The sequence below is a fragment of the Eucyclogobius newberryi genome, unplaced genomic scaffold (genome assembly GCF_026437365.1).
Source record: "Eucyclogobius newberryi isolate DKJ021-1_F unplaced genomic scaffold, fEucNew1.0.hap1 SCAF_20, whole genome shotgun sequence".
In the NCBI taxonomy this organism is placed as follows: Eukaryota; Metazoa; Chordata; class Actinopteri; order Gobiiformes; family Gobiidae; genus Eucyclogobius; species Eucyclogobius newberryi.
Window position 1 is genome coordinate 25,577,264 of NW_027315835.1, and position 22,245 is coordinate 25,599,508.

Here is a 22,245-nt window from a genome sequence, read left to right on the forward strand (position 1 = left end):
GCAGTTGATTAAGATTAAGCCCCAAACCACCAGTCGTTCAGGCCAATCACAGGACAGTATAGTGGTTTGGGCAGAGCACAAAATGAGGCAAAACAAACATGGCAGCGCTGTCGGACGGACTTTTGCCACTTTTGGCCAAAATAGTGAGAGAGAATTCAACTTGTCTCTGCCCTCACTTCAGTTATTTTCCATGAAACTTTATGTAATACAACAATCATGTAATGTTGTTTTATTCGACATATTTCAAGTTCCAGTATGTCACTTTTTTCCAACATTTTTATTTTCATTTTGGATGTTAGTGACAAAAAAACATACAAGAACACGCGTCAATACTGTGTGTGAGCCTCGTCTTGCTTGTTTCCATGACAATGTTTTGCCTGTTTTGTTTATGTGCATGAATCATTACTAAAAGCCCTTTGTACTTTGTTTTTGGAAAGTAAAGTAAATCAAATCAAATCGAAAATCGAGATGAAAAAAACCTCTTATATCTTCCTGAAGTTTAGTTGTAACTTTCTTTTTCCACGGAATCATGCAGGTGACGTGCCACCTCCAGAAAGTTACATACTGTTACTTTAGTTTCTTTTATTTACTATTCCAGGGCATAATGGTTGCAGTCGTGGTAAATAAATTGGTTTTCTTTTGTAGCGTGTCCATGCCAAAATGAGTGGGACAATAGTGGCCAAGTCATCCAGGTCACAGAACACACTTTAAGAAGCCTTTCCTTATTTGAGCCCTTTGACCCTCGCCATTGCACCTTGGAAGACAGCAAGCGCGGCAAAACAGATACGGAATAAAGGAGACAATAATAGCATGGTCAGGCTTGGCTTGAATTCAATGGGATTTGAGAGTATGAGTGAAATTGCATTGTATTTTCCTGTTGGAGAGGTTCAATGGAACGGTTTATGCTTCAGTAGCGTACCAGCATTTACAATTACATGCTTTTCTGAGTGATGTGTCTTGCACAATGACACAACTGCATCAAGCGTATAACTATCCAATTTAACTGCACACCAAAACTGGAAATTAACCCAGAACTAAATCTGGACTAAAACCAGGGCTAGGACAGGACCAAAGCCATATCCACTCCAAGAGTAAACTGGGCTCAAACCAGGACCGATCCAGGACCGAACCAGGACTGAACCAGGACAGAACCAGGACCGATCCAGGACCGATCCAGGACCGAACCAGGACCGAACCAGGACCGAACCAGGACCGAACCAGGAACGAACCAGGACCGAACCAGGACCGATCCAGGACCGATCCAGGACCGATCCAGGACCGATCCAGGACCGAACCAGGACCGAACCAGGACCGAGCCAGGACCGAACCAGGACCGAGCCAGGACGGCCTTTAAATGAAAACCCACTTTTAGTCCTTGATTAGAACTAATGTACTCCTATTATAAACCTGATTGAGATATTTGGAGGCCAAATATCTTCCTGAATAGTTCTTGGAGTAAAAAGTTTGAGAACCACTGAGTAGAGTTCCATTCAAACACACATTTCTTATCAGCTCCACTGCCTCCTCAATGTCATTAAGGGAACTCATTTGTGTCCTCAAAGAGACAACTTAGAATGTTGTTTACATTTGTTTCTGTTTACTCTAACATTTTCCCAAAGGCGAAAGTAATTCAATGATAAAATAATAAAATCCTTTCCTCGTGATTTACCACCACCACTTACATATCTTTTTTGTATAATGCTTTTTTCCAGGTACTTAGTATTGAACTATAACCTAAGTAGATCATAATTCAAAGTATTTTCATGTGCAATAAGTCCATCGACTTCCTGTTCAAAATTCTAGAATTGAGAAGCCTGCTTTATAGTAACAAGCAACATTTTTAATTTAGTTTATTTAGTTTATTCTTGGCATGTTTAGCTTTTAATTTAACTTGCTCTACAGATCTATCAGGTTTATTCTGTCTGTCTCTTTTTAGCAGAAGCAACAGCGTTCATCTTGTCCTCTGAGACTGCTTTGGCTGGATCCCAAATTTGAACACAAAAAAGTGCTACAATAAAACATGTAAAATAAAAAAACTGTCAGCGATATTTTTGAAAAACACAACGAAGTACAGGGATAAGTCACAACATTTCTTCTTATAGCTGTTAGCATTAGCCCGCAAAATCAACAACACAACTTCTGAATAATCCATGGATTGGCTCGTACCAACTCATTGAACCAATTTAGCCTTGGTAAAACCTGCTGTTGAGTGTGTAAACCTTTTGCTGTTTTACTGTAGATGTAATTAGCATGTTAAACTGGCATCTGACCTAAAGGCTAACTACCATACCTTCAATTTGAGATTTGACATGACGTGCTCCATGTCAGAATGTAGTGACACTGAACATCCTCTTTTACATGTTAAGCTGAAGACACACTGCATGACCTTTGGCCAGATTTTCTTCTGAGTTTAAGTCACGCTTTGTCCCTCTCAGTCATCACTAGTTGAAGTTCAGCCTCGTAGTGTGGAGTGGTTACGACTGGACTCACCCTCGAATCACAAAGTGTGGGCCGCGGAAAGAGACTCCAGTTGCAGTCATTCAAACGTCATTGAATTATAAGCTCGATTTTGGCAGTTTGCCGTGTTGCGGAATATTTACTGACACTTGCACACACACGGAGACAATAACAAGGAGAGGAGGAGACACTGTAAACGGTCTGGACTTAAGTGTTTTCATCTTTACAGAAAGAACAATGCATATTGTTCCTGTCCAAACAGCAGATTAATAATACAGAGCGAGCACACACACACTTACACCTACAACCAGAGCTGAAACTCTGTTATAAGCAACACTCACTGCATAGTTCCCCTCCTCCTCACTCTCTTTTCTCCTCTGGACGAGGCGCGGCTCACGTCTGCCTCATAAATGATCCAAAGGACACAGGTTTTCCTCTGGTTGGTAAAATACATGGGAAACATCTCCTTCTTCCCCTTTTAATGTACATTTTAAATAATTAAGACTCAGCTAGCATCGACCAAGTGTAAGAAATTGAGCAACATTTAGAGTTCCTTGACTATAAATTAATTTTCTGTGTACTCGAGTTTCCGTTGCCTGGATTACTCAAACATGCATAAATCAATCGAATTACAACTTTGAGTAAGATAATAATGACAGAACACTGTTATAACGTGGCATATAACAGCTCATAAAAAACATTTCAAATAATAGGTATCGTCTAAAATGTTCCCAGATTCTTGTTAAATAAGGACATCAATGGGCTGATGTGTTGCAGGGGGTCTTTCCTTCCGCAGTGCCTCCTACATCGCCTGCAGCACCACTCTCACCCTCCCTGAATGCGCTGGCCCATAAACATAAACTAATCATAACATTAATCTCCCCATGCGACTGCGCGGCCCATCTGTGAAGGCTTCCCAATTAGTTGCTGTCATATGGCATGCGGATGGAGCGCCGTCATTTTATGAAGTATCCTTGCTTTTCTACAGAGAGGGGGAAAAACATGTGCTGAAGTGATGAGTCTGCCTGGGAGATCTGAAGACAAGGCATTTGTTATTAGACCTCAGTAAGAATGCGTTGGCCTCGTTTATGCGGGCTCTGTACCATATGCTCTGAAAGATGATAATGTTGGAGTTATTTTTAGGCCACTTAAAGGACATATAGGCACTGTGAGGAAGTAACTGAATGTAACAAAAATCTGCTTCCACAGATCTACGTTCCCATTTTCTTAGAAAGAGTTGATAAAAAAAACTCTTTTTTTAAACGCGATTCATCTAGTCATCCTGATACTGTCTCAGAAAGGTGTCCAAAGAAAAGTGTTAGTTGTTTTCATTATATTTGTTTCTACTCCTTTAAATTATTCCATTTAAAGCCTAAAAAAAAAAAAAATGACACCCAAGAAAGGTGCAACATTTGATACCATCTCACACACCATTGACAGACTAATTTCCTTTGGCATCAGTAGCATTGTTTAAATCTCCTATGGCATTCCCCAAGGCTCTGTTTTTGGTCCACTCCTTTTTACCTTCTACCCCCATGACACCCAGATATCCCTTTCCACTGAGCCTGACACAACTCTCTCTTTATCCGCCCTCTCTCAGGGTTTGCATAATATGAAAACCTGGTTCTCCTAAAACTGGCTTGTAGGTCTCCGGAGGTCATCGACGGGTATCGGCAGGCCAAGCGAGCCGCGGCTCGTGCTGTCGCGGAGGCAAAAACCCGGGCCTGGGAGGAGTTTGGGGAGGCCATGGAGGAGGACTATCGGTCGGCACCAAAGAAATTCTGGCAAACCGTCCGGCGCCTCAGGAGGGGGAAGCAGTGTCTCACCAACACCGTTTACAGTGCGGGTGGAGGCCTGCTGACCTCAACTGGGGATGTCGTCGGACGGTGGAAGGAATACTTTGAGGATCTCCTTAATCCCTCAGTCACGTCTTCCGAAGAGGAAGTAGAGACCGGGGACTCGGAGGCTGGCTCATCCATCACCCAAGCTGAAGTCACTGAGGTTGTTCGCAAACTCCTCGGTGGCAGGGCTCCGGGGGTGGATGAGATCCGCCCTGAGTACCTAAAGTATCTGGATGTTGTAGGACTGTCTTGGTTGACACGTCTCTGCAACATGGCGTGGCGTTCGGGGACCGTGCCTCTGGACTGGCAGACCGGGGTGGTGGTCCCTCTGTTCAAGAAGGGGGACCGAAGGGTGTGTTCCAACTACAGAGGGATCACACTCCTCAGCCTCCCGGGTAAGGTCTATTCCAAGGTACTGGAGAGCAGGAGGAGCAGAGTGGTTTTCGTCCCGGTCGTGGAACACTGGACCAGCTCTATACCCTCCATCGGGTGCTCGAGGGCTCATTGGAGTTTGCCCAACCAGTCCACATGTGCTTTGTGGATCTGGAGAAGGCTTTCGACCGTGTCCCTCGGGGTGTCCTTTGGGGGGTGCTCCGGGAGTACGGGGTCCGGGGCCCTTTGCTCAGGGCTGTCCGGTCCCTGTATGACCGGAGCAGGAGCTGTGTTCGCATTGCCGGCAGTAAGTCAGACCTGTTCCCAGTGCATGTTGGACTCCGCCAGGGCTGCCCTTTGTCACCGGTTCTGTTCATAATTTTTATGGACAGAATTTCTAGGCGCAGTCAGGGGTCGGAGGGTGTCCGGTTTGGGGACCACAGGATCTCATCTCTGCTGTTTGCAGACAATGTTGTTCTGATGGCTTCATCAAACCCGGACCTGCAACATGCACTGGGACGGTTTGCAGCCGAGTGTGAAGCGGCTGGGATGAGAATCAGCACCTCCAAATCCGAGGCCATGGTTCTCGACCGGAAAAAGGTGGCTTGCCCTCTCCAGGTGGGTGGGGTGTCCTTGCCCCAAGTGGAGGAGTTCAAGTATCTCGGGGTCTTGTTCACGAGTGAGGGAAGGATGGAGCGTGAGATCGACAGGCGGATCGGTGCAGCGGCTGCAGTGATGCAGTCGCTGCATCGGACCGTTGTGGTGAAGAGGGAGCTGAGCCGAAAGGCAAAGCTCTCTATTTACCGGTCGGTCTACGTTCCTACCCTCACCTATGGTCATGAGCTTTGGGTAGTGACCGAAAGAACAAGATCGCGGATACAAGCGGTCGAAATGAGTTTCCTCCGCCGTGTGGCTGGGCGCTCCCTTAGAGATAAGGTGAGGAGCTCGGCCACACGGGGGGAGCTCGGAGTAGAGCCGCTGCTCCTCCACGTCGAGAGGAGCCAGCTGAGGTGGCTCGGGCATCTGTTCCGGAGGTCCTGGCCGCCTCCCTGGGGAGGTGTTTCAGGCATGTCCCACCGGGAAGAGGCCCCGGGGAAGACCCAGGACACGCTGGAGAGACTATGTCTCTCGGCTGGCCTGGGAACGCCTCGGGATCCCCCCGGAGGAGTTAGAGGAAGTGTCTGGGGAGAAGGAAGTCTGGGAGTCCCTGCTCAGACTGCTGCCCCCGCGACCCGGCCCCGGATAAAGCGGCAGAACGATGGATGGATGGATGGTTCTCCTAAAACTTCTCTTCTTCTGCTGTAAATCCATCCAATTAAAAAAATATCAACTTCAACATCTCTGTCAATAACTCCCCCTTCTCCTCAGTTTAAGAGTCAGGATGTCATCTGAGACAACACTCTTTCTTCCCAAACCCACATCAGTAATATTACCCCGTCTGCACATTTCCACCTCCGAAACATCAGCCGCCTCCGCCCCTCCCTCATCCCCTGTGCAGCTGCCATTCTGGTTCAAAGTCTTGTCACATCCTGCATAGATTATAATAATACTTCGTTTTTTTTTCATCACTATTATTAAATTGGTATTGATATAGCTATTTACAGAAAAAAAAAAAAAAGAAAATATACTGGAACAAGTATTGTTTCAGGATATCTATGAAAAATGTGCGTTTGAGTCTAGTAAAATGGTCTACTGTTCACTATTAATGTCTCTTAATGTTTGTGTTTTGTTCAATACAAGGCTTTTGTGGCGTTACTGAAAAAAAAAAAGTTGTTGCAAAAGTCTCCAAATATCCAAATAATATCATGACTAAAAAAGATGGATAAGAGCATCTCTACTGAGTAATGAAATATAATGAATTACCTTCTATAAAATACATTTATACACTAATACCAAAGGCATCCATATAGCCTGTGTACAACATGAAAATACTAACCCAAATCAAATTGTATTTATTGTTGTTGCATGTTGTAAGATTTTTTTCTCGTTACCTGCAGTGTCTCGCCTTAATATTAAATAACACAGTATTGTCAACATAGCAAAGCAATTGTAGACCAAACTTTTACTCAAATGTACAGTGCTAAAAAGTGAAAGTAACAAGTACTCCCTACAGTACCGCTGCCAAAAGAAAAGTCCATAATACAACACCACATCATTTCCAATTCGCCAAAAACCATCGCCTCCACGAAGCCTTGAGAAAACAGCGTTGCCGTTCCTACCTTGCGTCCGCCAGTGTTCAGCTTGATGGGCTTGAGGAAGGGGTCGAAAATCATATGGCTCGTCTCGATGTTGACCGGCGACTGCCTCTTGCCCACGGAACAAAGGTTCCAGGCCGAGTTCACCAGGCCCCAAAACGACGGAACTGCAAACAAGACCCAAAAACAACAACAAAACAGTTACAAAATCTGCAAGGACCAGATAGGAGAGGTCACCAATTGGGTGTTTTTTTTTCCATTCCATTTGTACGTGCCAGCTGTGCAGAGGGGAGGAATGTAATTAGCAGCTTTTGATGGATGTGGGTTTTTGATGAACCCTGGCAGACGAACAATACTTGCCGGTGCAACTGTTTTGAGATATTTCCAACATGAAAATGGTGCGTTTGACGACGGTGCTTTGGGCTCAAGTGAAAAGGAAATGGTGCTATGACGACAGCTTTTGGATAATCGAGTTATGTTTTATGTAAAGTTTGAGAGCAAAGTTTGTTTTAATATTTATTCAACAGCACTCTTACAAAGCAGTTCACTAAAAAGCACTTAATACTAACGCAATTCACATTTGTATGCCTTACCCCTTCAAAACCGTGCGTACCTATGTTCCCCGGTACCTTTGTTCCCCCTTTTCTATGAACGAGAACTACGCAAATACTAGCATAGGCTACTGGTTCAGGTTCCACAGCCCCAAAAGTTGTGCATAAATGTATGGTTTTACAGCATAAAATATAGCAGCATATAACCCAAACTCAAACCCAGGTACAAAGGGCTGACCCCCTTAAAACAAGTGCCAAGGGGCTGAAAATAGAGCACTTGGACATGGAACAAATGTGCTCTGCCTGTTTTGTTTTTTTTCATTTAGGACATTTCAATAAACAAGACGCTAATGATTTAGCCTAGGAGATTAGGCTATATTATGATCCACCTTTATCACATTTTTCAAGATCCATGACAACACGTTGGCGGACGATTTGGCTACTGTATTGATCAATAAACACTGCTTGTGAACTTTGACAACTTCAACAGTTTATTCGATTTCCAATTGTTTTGCACACAGTCGACAAGCCGTACAATTCAAGTGGGCATATCTGCTTGTCAATGTCTGATGTCAGAAGCAAAGCAGGGCTGGGCCTCGTTAAAACTCGGATGGGAGACACAGGAATAAACAGATGCTGCAGTGGGGCGGCTGTGGCTCTGGAGGAAACTGTGGTGTGCTGCTCATGATCGAGCCGTGTGGGGCGGGGCACGAGTTTCAAACCAGCTCTTGACAGTTTGATCCATGTGAAATGCCTAAGTCTAATTCCCATTTCTCACTGTCCTGTCAAATAAGCCAAAAAAATAGTTAAAAACGCAGCCTAGTATGAATCTGGTTTGTGAGGGAGTGTTGGTGTTGGTGGGAGGGGCTGATATGAATAATGCACTGTCAATCAATTGTATTATTACTATTATAAGAACACAACACATTTCTAAAATTGTATTTATTCAACCAGGAAAGTCCCATTGCAATTACTAACATATCAAGAGCGTTCTGGCCGAGACAGCAGCACAGATCAGTCGTACTTATAGTTTTACACCCGCTGCACAGAAAATACAAGAGACTGTGTTGCAAACTGTTTTAAGTCCCTATATTTCCATCTCTGCTTCATCTCGACGTCTCCTCCTCTGTGAGTGTTTCTGTGTCGGACCGCTGCCCCTCTGTCCCGGTCACTCTGCAGCCACTTCCCCCCATGAAACACTGGAACTGTAAAAGTCCATAAAAGTTAATTATAGCTGATGCAGTTGGTTTCTGCACGAAGCGTCCCTGCCGATAGGGGGTTTGGTGGTGCATGCCGGGCCGAGAGCTGCAGGGACTCTACAGGGACATTGCAGCTGTGAGGTCTTTACCATTTTGCCACTGCGCTTTATCCATTTTCAAATTAACCTCCCACCTCACATTGTGCCAGTTTTCGGACTGCTTCTAACCTTTCAGAGACAATCTTGTATGTCACATAACTCATTTTCGGCCCTATAACCTCGATCCGCCGCGCCGCATTGTTATCAGGCACCTTGAGAACGCCAGTGTTTGGCTTGTACTGTATTGCCATGACTAAACCCAGATTAGAATCACCGAATGGGCTTGGCGGGCGGGACTAATCTGCTATGACTTTTACCAATTCTGCCTGAAGACGTGAGTGAATCTCCAAGTTATTCTTACACACTAACAATATCTAGAGGTGAGTACTTTGCAGTTACTCAAATATATTTAGAAATGTGCATCTCATTGTAGTTTCAGAAAAAAATGCTTGATGTAGTATACAGTATTAAACTAATTCAGTAATACATTGTCTTTTTTTCACAACGCTATTCTGCCAAGGCCCAGTTAGCTAACTTAAACCTAACCCTAATCTTAAACCTAACCTTACTCTGATTGTGGGAAAAAAGTGTATTGTAAAAAAAATAACATTTGCTAGCATAGCCACCAATGTTGTGAGGTAGATTGTGAGTTGAGTAAATCTACAAGTGTAAATCTACAAGCCTTATATTCAATAATTTGAACATATATTATATACAATTATTTGAATCCTTGTTTTTTTGCAGCGCTCTTTCAGATAATGACTTAGTTTTTATCTTTCCTCTGAAAGTTTTGTGAATTATTTTGTTAACATTTTATTTACTCACTCACTTACTGCTTACTTTTTATAACTCCAAAGTCTGGTACACACAGCGTCTTAATAAACGTTTTTTAGATGTGAGATAATGAGGCAGACATGAGGAAGATCTAGAGGAAAATGTTTTAAGTCTTATTGTCTGCAGAGAAGACAAGCTAAATGCTGTGAACACAAGTTTCCTGTCTATAGCAAAGCAAATAACAGGTTCAAATCACAGCATTGCACTTCTACTTCAGATCATTCAAAACTGTTCATATTATTTTGTAAAATAATAAAATAGAATAAAGCTGATGATGGACGACACAGGAAGTTGCTCTTTGTTACTGTAGCTAATCTGCAGCAGCTTCACTGATCCTCACAGTGTGGATTTATGTAAACACTGACACAGGAGGATCTACTTTTGCCTTTTTCTCATGGTTTTATGTATTAAATATGGCTTGAAACTTGATTATTAAAGCTGTTTTGTGTGCTTGTATTCTGCGCCTCTGTGGCGGCCCCTGACGCTCTGCTCCATTTGCTGTTGCAGTTGTGGGGATGTTTTATGGTTACGATACAACACAGCAGCTCAGAGTTACACCACACAAGCACATGACGAGTGCATCGGCTTCACAAACACTCACGAAGATCCGAAGTCAGGTCTCGACATCCAGAAGTCGTACTGAGACTTCTGGACGTTGACCTGACGTGAAAGAGAAAATCAGACAGTTGGTTTGCACTTGGCTTCAGTTGAGTTATTCCTTAGACCACTACGGACAGTGGAGCTGGAGCCACTGTGTTGGTTTAATTGTTTTTCAAATGTTTTTAATTAGAACATTTGCATCATAAAGTATTTGTTAATTTATTTATTAGGCTACCCCGAATAAATTGTCTGTTTGCTGTAACCCGAGTCAACATTTTTCATCTGGGTCGGACGGTAGGCAAATTCTTATTTTTTTTACTTTGAAGGCAAAAAAAAATATTTTGTCATTTTTTGAGTCGGAGTGACCACCAGGGGTCAGGCTTCCACAGTCAATGACGGAAAACGTGTCTCTCAACCCGATCTGGAGACTAAATCTCACGATTTTAAGATATTTCAATCGACCTTATCCGCTATCCTTTATTTTGGTAGCTAAGGCGAACGGGGGGAACATGCGGGGGACACGGGCGCCGCCATGTTTGTGTTTGTGATGACGCTGCTGGGCGTGTTTCAATCCCAGAATGCATTTGCGTAAGTCAAATTTCACACCCTGACAGAGAAACACATGTCCTATGCAGACATCAGTTGCGCCGACAGAGGCAAATCAACTTGTTATAGGCAATTTGACCACTCCTATGTGCTTTGTTACAGACGAATGTGGAGAACTGAATATGAAGACGTGCGTTCACGTTTATCAGCGTGAAAAACACAGACCAATCGGTGAGTCGGCGAAATAATTGAAAAATAAAAGAATCTGATGTTTTTTCAACAAAATGCTGATATTTTTATCCAGTTGGCTAGTTTCAAAACGGGTCGGTCGGGTTACGGCAAACAGACATATTATTTTGCCTAGCCTTACATATTCTTTTATATGGTCTTTTAATAAAAGCTTTATCCCATTTAAAGTGGCTCTTAGGGGCCGCCATACTTACCTGAGTAAAATGTGTTTGTGAAGCTCGTCATTAACTCTACAAGTTGCTTTGCCTACATTATCATCATCATCATTATCTTCTTGGAGACAATGCCCAGGATATATATGTTTATTTTAAGCGGGACAAATGAAACCTCGAGTGATGAGTCACAGAAACTTCGACCAAAGCAGTGATATGAAAATATGCAGACCCACGCTGAATCATGAGCGACTCAAAGTGAGACTCGCACCACCACGCTCTGCAAAGTGTCGTCTGACTTGGAGGTGTTAATAAGCCGCCTTATGTCATGTCAAATACAGTACTCCGACTCAAATTTAATGAATCAAAACATGAGGCAAATCGACTGTGAATTCATTTCCAGCCCAAGTTATTTTGATAACCTTTTCAAGAATGCTGATGATAATAACAAAAATACCTTCTTTTCTTTCCTTCCCGTTTCTTGACACCCAAGGACACTTTACAAAGTAAGTAACGATAAAAACATAAAAGTGATACTAGAAAAGAAAAGAGAAACAACAGAATTTTTTCACTCTGAAAAGTTTCTAGTGAGGGTACTTCAGGTGCTTGTCTCCATGGAGATACCTGGAATGTTCCACAGTATCGCATTAACCCTATATATCTTGCATTTAGCTGTGTTTTGACAGCTTTAAAAATATACTGAAAAAACATCAATTCAAAAACAAGGATCATTACTGTAGAAAGTTGGTAAGTTTATTTTCATAGTGTTAAACATTCTTGATATTTATGTTTTTGTTTCATTGTATTTATTTTATACATACTGAATAAAAAAAGTTGAATTTAATTTAAAAAAGACACATCATTTATTTATTTTTCAGTTTTTGTTGTGTTTTTTTCCCCACAATTTTTGGAAAATTTCAGGCACAATAATTATGGCATATTGATTAGTTTACTTGACATTTTCAATGTCACAGCTACATCTATTTTATATAGCAGAAACCCAAGGGCTAATCTACTTCTGTGAAAAGTCTGTGAAATTATAACCATTACATTTGGATAGAGCCGTCAAACTGAATGTGTTTTATGGCAATCGTGAACATTAGCCTGATTTGAAGCAAAACAAGTACAAATCTGGGAAATTTAAAAAAAACAAAGTGTTTATATGATGCTCAGAGAAGAGGATCTTGTAAACAAAATGTAGTGTAAATCAAACTAAATGCAACTCCGGGTATGTTTTTAATGACAGAACAATATTACAACATGGTTAAAATCTATAACAAAAAGTACAGTACTAAAACTAGTCTACGCTTGTCTTTTTCTTACGTTTTTGTCTCGAACTGTAAAGCGTCTTTGGATGTCATGAAAAGCATCCTCTCTGTCTCCATCGCTCCCTTTCCTCTGTCTGTTTACGCTCTTTAGCCAGGCGCTCTGACAGGCATTGGCAGATCTTGCTGTCTGTGAGGGGCCGGCCCACTCACGGCAGCGCTGACCCGGAGCACAGGGGATCTCTGGTGGGCGTGAATGAGCGGGACGAAGCTATACTGCTAAATAAATAACAGGCTGGGGTTTCCTAACTGTACCCAAGCATGCCGGATGAAATATGCAGTCATGGTATGGTAGCCTGGTATTTTCAGGAAAGACACATTGAGAAAAACATCATATTGGTCTCTCAATATAAGATGAATATATGTTTTATTTATTATAGTTATTTAATTGAATCCACTTCCATCCATAGATTTATATGGGACATTCAAAGGTTGTTCTCCCAATGCTCGACATTCTAAAGTAGCACCTTCACACAGCAAACGTTACAATCTTGTACTTAACAAGATTTTATCAGATCATATATAATTCTAAGCCAGATTTATTCAAGTTTTAACAAACAACAAAAAATATTTTGAACGCAAATGTATCTAGTTTACGCAAATATTAAATAAGTAATTCCCTCTGTAATTTTCTGGCTCTGTCTTTTTTTCAGATTTTGTTATTTTACGGTTCATTTTTATGGTATGTAAACTACAGAAGACATTTCAAATTGATATCACTTACTTTAAGATGTTTTCCTATTCTCTTGCAGTCTCGCGTCAGTTTCCACAAACACATTCACTTTCACTTAATAATAGTAATTTCTTGGGTCACTACTTTGTGCTTCTACTTGAGTATTGTTTTGAGTACAATCTACTCACCTCATATCATAATTTGGAGACAACCTTTAATATTACCGCTCTTAAAATCTGTACTTATTTCAACACTTTCCATCACTCATCTAAAATATTACCCTGGCAACATAGAATAAGATGTCCTTCTTATCTGGTGGCCCTTCTGGATTAAGACCTGACACGGCTTTAGCGCTTAGACCGAAGCGCACCGCGGCTTGTCCCTCGTAACTCGTCCCTAAAAATGACAGCAAATCCATGAGCACAATGGGGAAACGATCGATCCGCCAAAGCCAGCGCCAGCGACCCTCCTTCTGTAAATTCAATTATTACCCTTTGATAGATCTCCACAAACGCAACCACGGCGACAACACATTACATCGCTCAAGACCTTGACGGAATGCTATACGCGTCCATATGGATCGGCGTATAACGAGTAGACCGGGGTAGTATTTCATCCGGATTTGATGGCCGCCGTTAGAGACTCTTTCATTTCTTATTGGCGAGCTGTAAAAACGGACAGCGATGTATGGGTTGGCCTTTTGGAGCTGGCGGACGGAGGGGATGATGGGATGTGTGCGCGAGTGGAAAGGGCGATTGTTAAAAGGGAGGGCGAGCAGCGGCGAGGAGAGGACAATTAGCGTCACGGGTGAGATATTTTGCTTGTGAGCTGGCTGTGATGGACGATGCAATGGTGCGACTGGCAGTGGCGATTGGGGAGAGACCTTTTTGCTTAGTTAAGTGTTAATGTTCAGCCAATGAGTTTTGAAAGGCTTGAATATGTGTCTTAGGTCTTCATTTTCAGGAACAGCAGTGTGCTTTACGTTATTGCCAGGTTTACCTTGGAAACGTTTTTTTGTGCCCAGGGCAAACATTTCCCCAAAAGAAAGCCATACATAGTCACATTAGCCAAATTTAGAGAATCAAACAAGTGTTATGGACATTATATATCACTTTGGCAATGTTTTAGTATATGATGCCACGGAATCTTTTCAACCAAAAAAGTTTAACTGTTGGAAAACATTGATGGAAGAGATATAGAGCACACTATGTTAAATATTAAATATTCATGTTTAACTTTTCTGGTGACAAGTCTACCACATGCCTGAGATGTCAGTGCTTTGCCTGAACTGTTTAAAAGTATCGGCATTAGACACTAGAAAAAGTCATATTTAAGTAAGTTAACTTTTGATTTTAAGTAGATTTCACACTACTAAAACTACTACTACTACTACTACTACTACTACTACTACTACTACTACTACTACTACTACTACTACTAGTTTATTACTTGTAGTAATTAAATAATAATACTACTACCTCTACTAATGTATGTATTTATGTATGTATGTATGTATGTATGTATGTATGTATTTATGTATGTATATATGTATGTATGTATCAGTGGCGGTTGGTGGTACAAAATATACGGGGGGTATTTGACATGACCGTGTATTCTTTTTTTTTAAATGTCCAAAATTGAATATTTAACATTAAATAAAATACGGATACATATTTTAAATACACATTTACAACTGAATTAAGTAAATACACTTTATTCCCACTTTTGGTAATGATAATACAATGACTTAGAGGCAGATACCATTTGTGAGAAAATACATTTGACATAAAATTACATTTTATATTTAAAAATATCAGATTGTAAAGAGCAAAACAAAAATGTGATACTGTGACTTATAGTGCAATTATTACTTTAAGAGGAAATACAAATACAAAGTATCATATATATATATATATATATATATATATATATATATATATACAGAGATATGTATATATTATTATTTTACACATTCAAACTAATAAGAATATAAGATAATTCTGAACAAATTATATTTATATATTATATTTTTAGACACAAATACATTTACATACTTGGCTGATTGACAGGCGGGGCGGGCCCCTGTGCCCTTAATGGACCAGCCCCCGCTCGTATGTATGTATATGAACAAAACACAGACTGGACTGGGAATTAAATTATTTTATGCCATTTTATGAATTCAAAGCACTGTTTAAAAACCCACAATGCCAGTGCTCTTGCTTTGTCTAATTTTATCCAATTAATGTCTATTTGTTAATTTGACTGATTGTTTTATTGAATGTTTTATTGGCATTTTCTCTGTACATCCTGTTCAAGCATCAACTGTCCAAATATAAGAGGACTTTGCTCCTCCGTGTTGCACCCGACATGTTTGTCATTGAGAAGGATAAACTCTCAGTCCATTTCCGCCTCGTCTAGTTAAGTGTGGGTTTCAGCGGCTGGATGCACACGGCAGAGTCACTGTACTTAATTATCGCTGCGCTAACAACGCTGTGAGGGTCCGCTGGGTCACTGCTGGGGCCTGTTTCTGTCCGGGGCCACAGAGGTTCTACCCCGGGTCTGCAGGGACACCGGCGGCGCAATTAGACCGAACATGAATTACTTCCAGCAGCCGGTAGAGTGCACAAAGCCCCTGGAAACATGTGCTGCAGAGACAAGGCCTCTCGGTACAAAAAGTGTCTCTGCACCGCATTCCTGGAGAGTTACAGCCACGGCAAACAAGAGCCAACAATGAAAGTGAAATGATCTAGCATCAGATAACTGGAAACACAATAATATGATGTGTTTTAGGCATTTACAGCATGAGAGAATTGTGATAGTCCAAAACACCTGAAGATTTTTAGAGTAGCTCTTGTATTTTGAAAGTACAATGAAGTTTAATCATCTTTTCAAATGTAACCATTTCTCTTTCATTTGTGTCTTTGCCACATTAGTTTGCATAATTTTCCTTGTCAAAACCTGCCCACATGTAAATCAGATTATGTTCATCGGATGGGACCGTTTATAGTCTTCCTGAAGATGTGAGACAGGCTTCTACTCTGACAATGTTCAAATCTAAGCTAAAAACAGTTTTGTTTAGCTGCGCATATGACTGAAAGGATTTTTTCTTTGCACTCTTCTCTTTTGTTTGTGATTTTATTAGTTTAGAAAATCAGTTGGATTGATAATTTTTGATTTAGTTAATTTTATTGTATTTCTGTTTCTGTAATTTCTTTGTGATTTGAATGCATTTTTCCTGCTGTGTGAAGCACTTTGAATTGCCTTGTGTATGAAGTGTGCTCTACAAATAAACTTGCCTTGCCTTGCCTTGCCTTATAGGACATTTCAATCATCTGACAAATCCAGAAATGAGCTCATGATTTATGGTCTGCATGTGAACATAGTCAATGGAATGAGGTGTTGTTCTTTCTTTTTTCCTATTTATAAAATATACATTTGAATACATATTTTAAATAGTTCAAGTGTAATAATATGTATTGTATTTTTCCCTGTTAAAAGTCTGTAACACTGAATAATAACTCTAGTTTTATATCCTTTGATAAAGCATGAACAAATAGTATCCTAAGAATTATTCAGGCTTCATTAATACCCATAATGACTCCACACCTCCACTCTAATACTTCCTAAGCATGAATCATTCTCATTAAACTATTCATTCATTTATTATTAATGTCTTTATTCACGCTTGATTTATTTATTTTACAATGCCCAACTTTTTCCACATAAATGAGTACATTTTGTTTTCCCCATGACAGTATCCCGTGGCTACACACTCATCTGCCGTTGTGACTTTTGGCTTTACAAAATAAACTAAATTGAGTTCTGTCTAATTCTAAAACACTTTGTCTATTGCAAACTCATAAAAAAAGATCTGTGTGAGTGTTTTTAACTCTGTTCTGACGCGTTCGGACGAGTTACTGGCTGTACTTTAAATCAATGTTGTTTAGTTTAATATTGTACGAGTGTGAATACTTTGGACCATTTTAAATTGATAATGAAAGAGTTGAATGTATTTTCTGCACTTTTTCTGCGATAAATCACTCCTGGACGAATGAGGGACTAAAGAATCTCCCCGGCGTTTCTGCTTAATGCCATTGTACATCGTCCTCAGACATGAGCGCTGGAAACAAGATGGCGTCAGTACACACGCAGTATACAGTACACACACACATCAGCTGTGACTAGATCTTATGTGATACTTTCAGTTTATTATTAGACTTTTTTGCTCCTTTACCTGCACCTTTAACAGGTAACCAAACCGACTGCCCCCTCCACAACGGAACAAGACTTACTTTACATAAATCCTCTTTAAATCCTCTCAGATATTGTTTCTTCCAGCGCTCGACATCTCATTACAGAAAACATCCCGGCGTTTCCCCGAAACATCGCCGCCCGGCCAGGAGGCTATAACTCAAATTTAAAAGCAAGAAGCCAAACAAGAGCGCGCACGTCTGAGTACACACGGGCACACATGGCCAGCAGTGACGGCGGCGAAGGCTTTCATTAAGAGGGCTTTGGCGCCGCCGAGATATCTGTAATGAAACGTCTTTATTCTGTCAAGAGGATATGCATGGCAAGACGCGGTAATGGTCTCAAAAGCAGCGGGGAGGAGGACACACACGACCGCGGCGTTCCCCGGCTTCCCAAACGCCTGCGATACGAGCTTACGTGCGGCGAATACGGTCACGTTTAAGAGCAGGGAATTCTATTATCCGCAGACTTTCGCTTTGTAGGATTGTAATGGTTTGGTACAAATGCAATTATTTTCATGAGAGTTGCATATTGATCTTGACAGTGGCTTATGATTACGGGCAAACAGGAATCTGATCATGATCTGATTTGTGGAGTTCTCGGGTTATTGAAATGTCATGTGAACAATTCGATGATGTGAGTAATCTGATTTCTTTTTGATTGTTCACGCTGGGCAGGTTTTTACAAGGAAAGTGAGTAATATGGCGACTTATTTTCAGTTCATTGCAATTTGTCTTCAACTGTCTGATTCAATTGTTCTGTTATCTGATTATGCTACACTGTAAATTATACTGTTGCCTTAATTAGTTTGCTCAAAGGTAATTATTCTGCTGTTATAACATGAAAAACACTCTTAAATCATAACATAAAATAAATAAACTTGGAAATACAATCTAAACTTTTTTAAATGTCAGTTATTTTGGTGAAAAGAGTTCATAATTGTGGGCGTGTCCATTGAACGTCAGCGTGACTCTCTAATAAGTTATAGAAACTAATAACATAAATACTTAATGCATCCTTACAGTTTGAAGCAGCCATTTTTTGAGTTAAAACAAGTAAAACGTTTCAGTTCAGATTTTGAGGCCGTGTCTGTTCTATTGCTGCGCATTTTAAAGAACATACTGTGTTTTCTGCAGTTTAGTAAAACAATAATAATGTCATATGTAGGTCATTATTTTACATTTTGCTTATTGAATAACTAAAACGTCTTGATGATAGAAACAGATCCATTGACTTCCTCTTGCAGAAATGTCTACTCCCTGAAAGTTCTGCATTTTCTTCTGGAGGCGGAGCTTATTGTTGTAATTTTCTCGAATTTTTACGCAAATGTTTGTTTTTGACCATATTTTATTCCATAGTTAGAGTAAGACTAGGGTTCGGTTTAGTTGTTGCATTTAGGAACAGTTTATTTGATTCAAATTAGGGTTTTTGACCCTGGAGTCAGGTCCCGCCCAGCAAAAACGACGCTCTGTTGCTGGCCCCGCCCCTTCACAGGTAAAAGCATCCGAGTTTTATTGATAGCATTTTTTAATTGGCTACACATTTTTTTTTAATGTTTTAACCCTTTCAAGGCTTATGGAGAGTGTATGGAGTCAAATTTGAATTCCAAATCATTGCAACCTTGCAGGACAATAATAGGATTAACTCAAACACAACTTTGCATCAATGAACGATGATGGAACAAAAAAGAAAGAAAAGCTCATAAAAGTTGAATTACATTATTTTAAAATTCTTCATTGGACGTGAAAAGGTCATAACTTTATTCAAACATATGGAATTTGTGCACAAAAAAGGAAGTATGATCGGACTTGTTAGCAAAATTGTGTTGAATGTTTTTGTGTATTTGCTGTAAGTACAATTGGCAAGACGAAACAACAAGAACAACAATATCATCCAGACACTTCGGTAAAGACTGCAGCACAACCCTTTCTCCAATTACTTCAAACTCATCCTTTTTCTCTAAATGCTGACGTAAGGGAGACATTTCAATTCTGGGCTCAGTGTGGGAGGAACGGGGCCGAGCGGAGGGCCCATAAACGCTTACTTAAGCAGGTAACAGCAGCCAGCGTCTTAATGATAATGAATGTGTTAGAGCAGCTTTATTTACTGGCCCTCTCCATCTGTAGTGCAATAATGTTACCACCAGGGGGGTATGTGAGCCACGTTTTGGAGCGTGAGGGAAGAAAACACTACCGTTCATAGAAGACGCGGTGAAATGTTGTCACGGAAATGGTAAAAGCTGAAATTGGCAAACAATATTTAGAAAAAAATAATAAAAAATTTTAAAAGTGAACTATGTCCGTCACCGTTACAGGTCAGATCTGTGGAAAGTCAGCTTGAAAGTCACTGTAACATTGCATATAGTTCAAGGTTCATGAATGTTTTTTAAAAATCAACACGTTTCTCCTTGAACTTTGTGCCCGTTTTTCTTTCATGTGAATAGAGCCGATAATTACAGAACTACGGACAAAAAAACAGGTCAACAAATCTACAATCTGACGGTTCAACAGCAAATTCTATCATAACATTCTTATCTGTCTCGGTTTGAAGGGATTCTAGACTTTTCTGATGTCACGTGAACTCAATCCTGTTTTCTAGGCTTCAACTTATTAGACATTTGTTCAAATTTACCATTAAATTTTCACAAAACAGTTTTATAGGTTTGACTTTGTGCATAACCATTAAATCCGTCTTTGCAAAGTTCAAGTTTTACACCTTAAACCAAATAAGATAAGATAAGATAAGATATTCCTTTATTGTCCCACATGGGGAAATTTCATTGGTGCAACGCAGGTAGATACAGAGGTAGATACAGAAGAACAGATCACTTATAGGAAGTCTGAAAAACACTTTCAGTAGAAGATCTCCTATAAATAAATAAAAACTCCCATAGACAAATAAATAAATAAACACCATTGCATGTGATCCCGACAGTAATAGATTGCACATGAATATGTGTCACGACAGCACATGAATTTCACAGTAATTGCACATGAATTGCACATGAATTCCAACAGCAATTGCACATATGACAGAATTGCACATCAGTATTAGGTTAGGTCAGTATTGCGACGGGATAACGTGACGATCTCCGGGTAAGACGACTGTTCTCCGCAGTTTCATTAGTTCCTCCTTTGTGGAAACGCGGTACGGCGCCGGGCAGGGGGCGGGGCCGGAGCCGGGGGGCGGGGCCGGAGCCGGGGGGCGGGGCCGGAGCCGGGGGGCTCAGAGCCAAAACACATCGCTACGACACGACGAAAACACTCAATCCAGCCGAATAAAGTCAAAACAAGTTAATTTAAAGCGATTAGATAATAACATAACTCTCCATAAAGTTTCATCAACAGAAAGACAAGCATAGTATTGGTTTTAATGAAACGTTGGTGAGAATTCGCAAACTAAATGATAATATTACATTATAAGGTGGTAAAATAAGTTCTGATAATGTTGAAATAAATGGCTTTTAGCATTTTTAAAACTAATTTGCAAGTAAATAATGAAATATCTGGTGGCATCATCTTCTTATGTTGGATACATGTAATGCTGCATTGTGGAACATTTCGGCAAAGCAGGTGTTAAAAAAGTTACACAGTGCACTTTTAAAACAACAGACAAAATATGGAAATTGTAACTTAATCAAGGAAGTGGTGATACAAAATACAGTTATTAGAAAAACGTTTGACCCTTCATCGATTACAGCTTAACAAATGTCCTTCGGCAGCAGTCGTAGCGCACTCTCCCTGCTCTCGGTGCCTGACCCTGCAGCCGCTCAGCCCACACTCTCTCTCCCTCTCATCGCAGTGCATTCATGCCTTTCCGAGACGTAATGAAATATTAAAGCATTAATTATGGACATCAGCCTCATTTTCTAATTTCCTGGCTACAGAGACGAGTGCAGTGGTTTGACCTCTCAGACAAAGGCCAGCAGAAATGGAGTGGCGTTCTCTCTGTATTAGTTCTGGCCTAATGCAGCAGAACGAGCCCAGGCGAACACCTGAAAGTACAAGTCCTTTAACACTAAATTAATGGGTTTGTTGCTACGATAAAACAAGGTGAATTTCAGCTGTTTTTTTGTGCAAACACGTATGGGGGGAACTCAAAGATAGTAAAAATGTAAAGTGAGATTTGTTTTATTTAAATTTAATGTGGGCTCTATTTGAACTCTATAAAAACCAATAAAGTTAATGAAAAAAAAAGTTTAAAAATCACTTGAAAATGACAGAAGTAGAGCAAACATAGGAAGAAATCATCTAAAAAATATATATATATCTCTCACTCAGAGTTAAAAGAAAGTGAAAATGTACTGATGAATTATTAGTATTATTATTATTTTTGTTATGGCCTTTATTATTGATTTACTTTCGTCAACCTTCCCCCCCATGTCCCCTTCATCCCGCTCGCAAAGCACAAAACAAAATCCGCATCTTCATTTTCACTGTGGTAATCTAAGTCGTACACAGCCCTCTCCATTGTCCTGTCAACGTCTACTTCCCTGAAGGTCTTCGTCTGGTTTAGTTTTTGTGTCACGTATTGTTCTGTTTGTACATGTTTTGTATCACATGTCATTGTTATGTACTCAATAAAACTCACTCAATAAGAAAATAAAAAGGAAAAAAAGAGACAGTGGATTTTGGCTGAAAGAATTCCATCGAGAACATCCAAATGTAGCACAGTTTACACCAGACACATTTCTCTGATCCTTTAAACACAAATTCAACATTAACATTGTTCTACACCTAATAAAGGAAGATGAAGAGTCAGGATGTCAACAAGGATGAACTTTCCCCGTCCTCAACTATGACACAGACAAAGCCATCCCACCTTTCAGAATCAGAATCAGAATCAAGGAAAGGTGTACTGCCATTAGAGCTGGGTTGAAATAATCGATTTTCAGATTTTTAA

General features: G+C 40.5%; 1 protein-coding gene across 1 annotated transcript in view; it reads right to left on the minus strand.

Annotated features, from left to right (window-relative positions):
- The window catches only part of ca10a (carbonic anhydrase Xa), a 379,387-nt gene that overhangs the window by 221,557 nt on the left and 135,585 nt on the right, over positions 1-22,245 (minus strand). Inside the window, exon 3 of the mRNA XM_072456909.1 lies at positions 6,890-7,032. Within this exon, the coding sequence (XP_072313010.1) occupies positions 6,890-7,032 (143 nt within the window). The remainder of the gene's footprint in view (positions 1-6,889; positions 7,033-22,245) is intronic.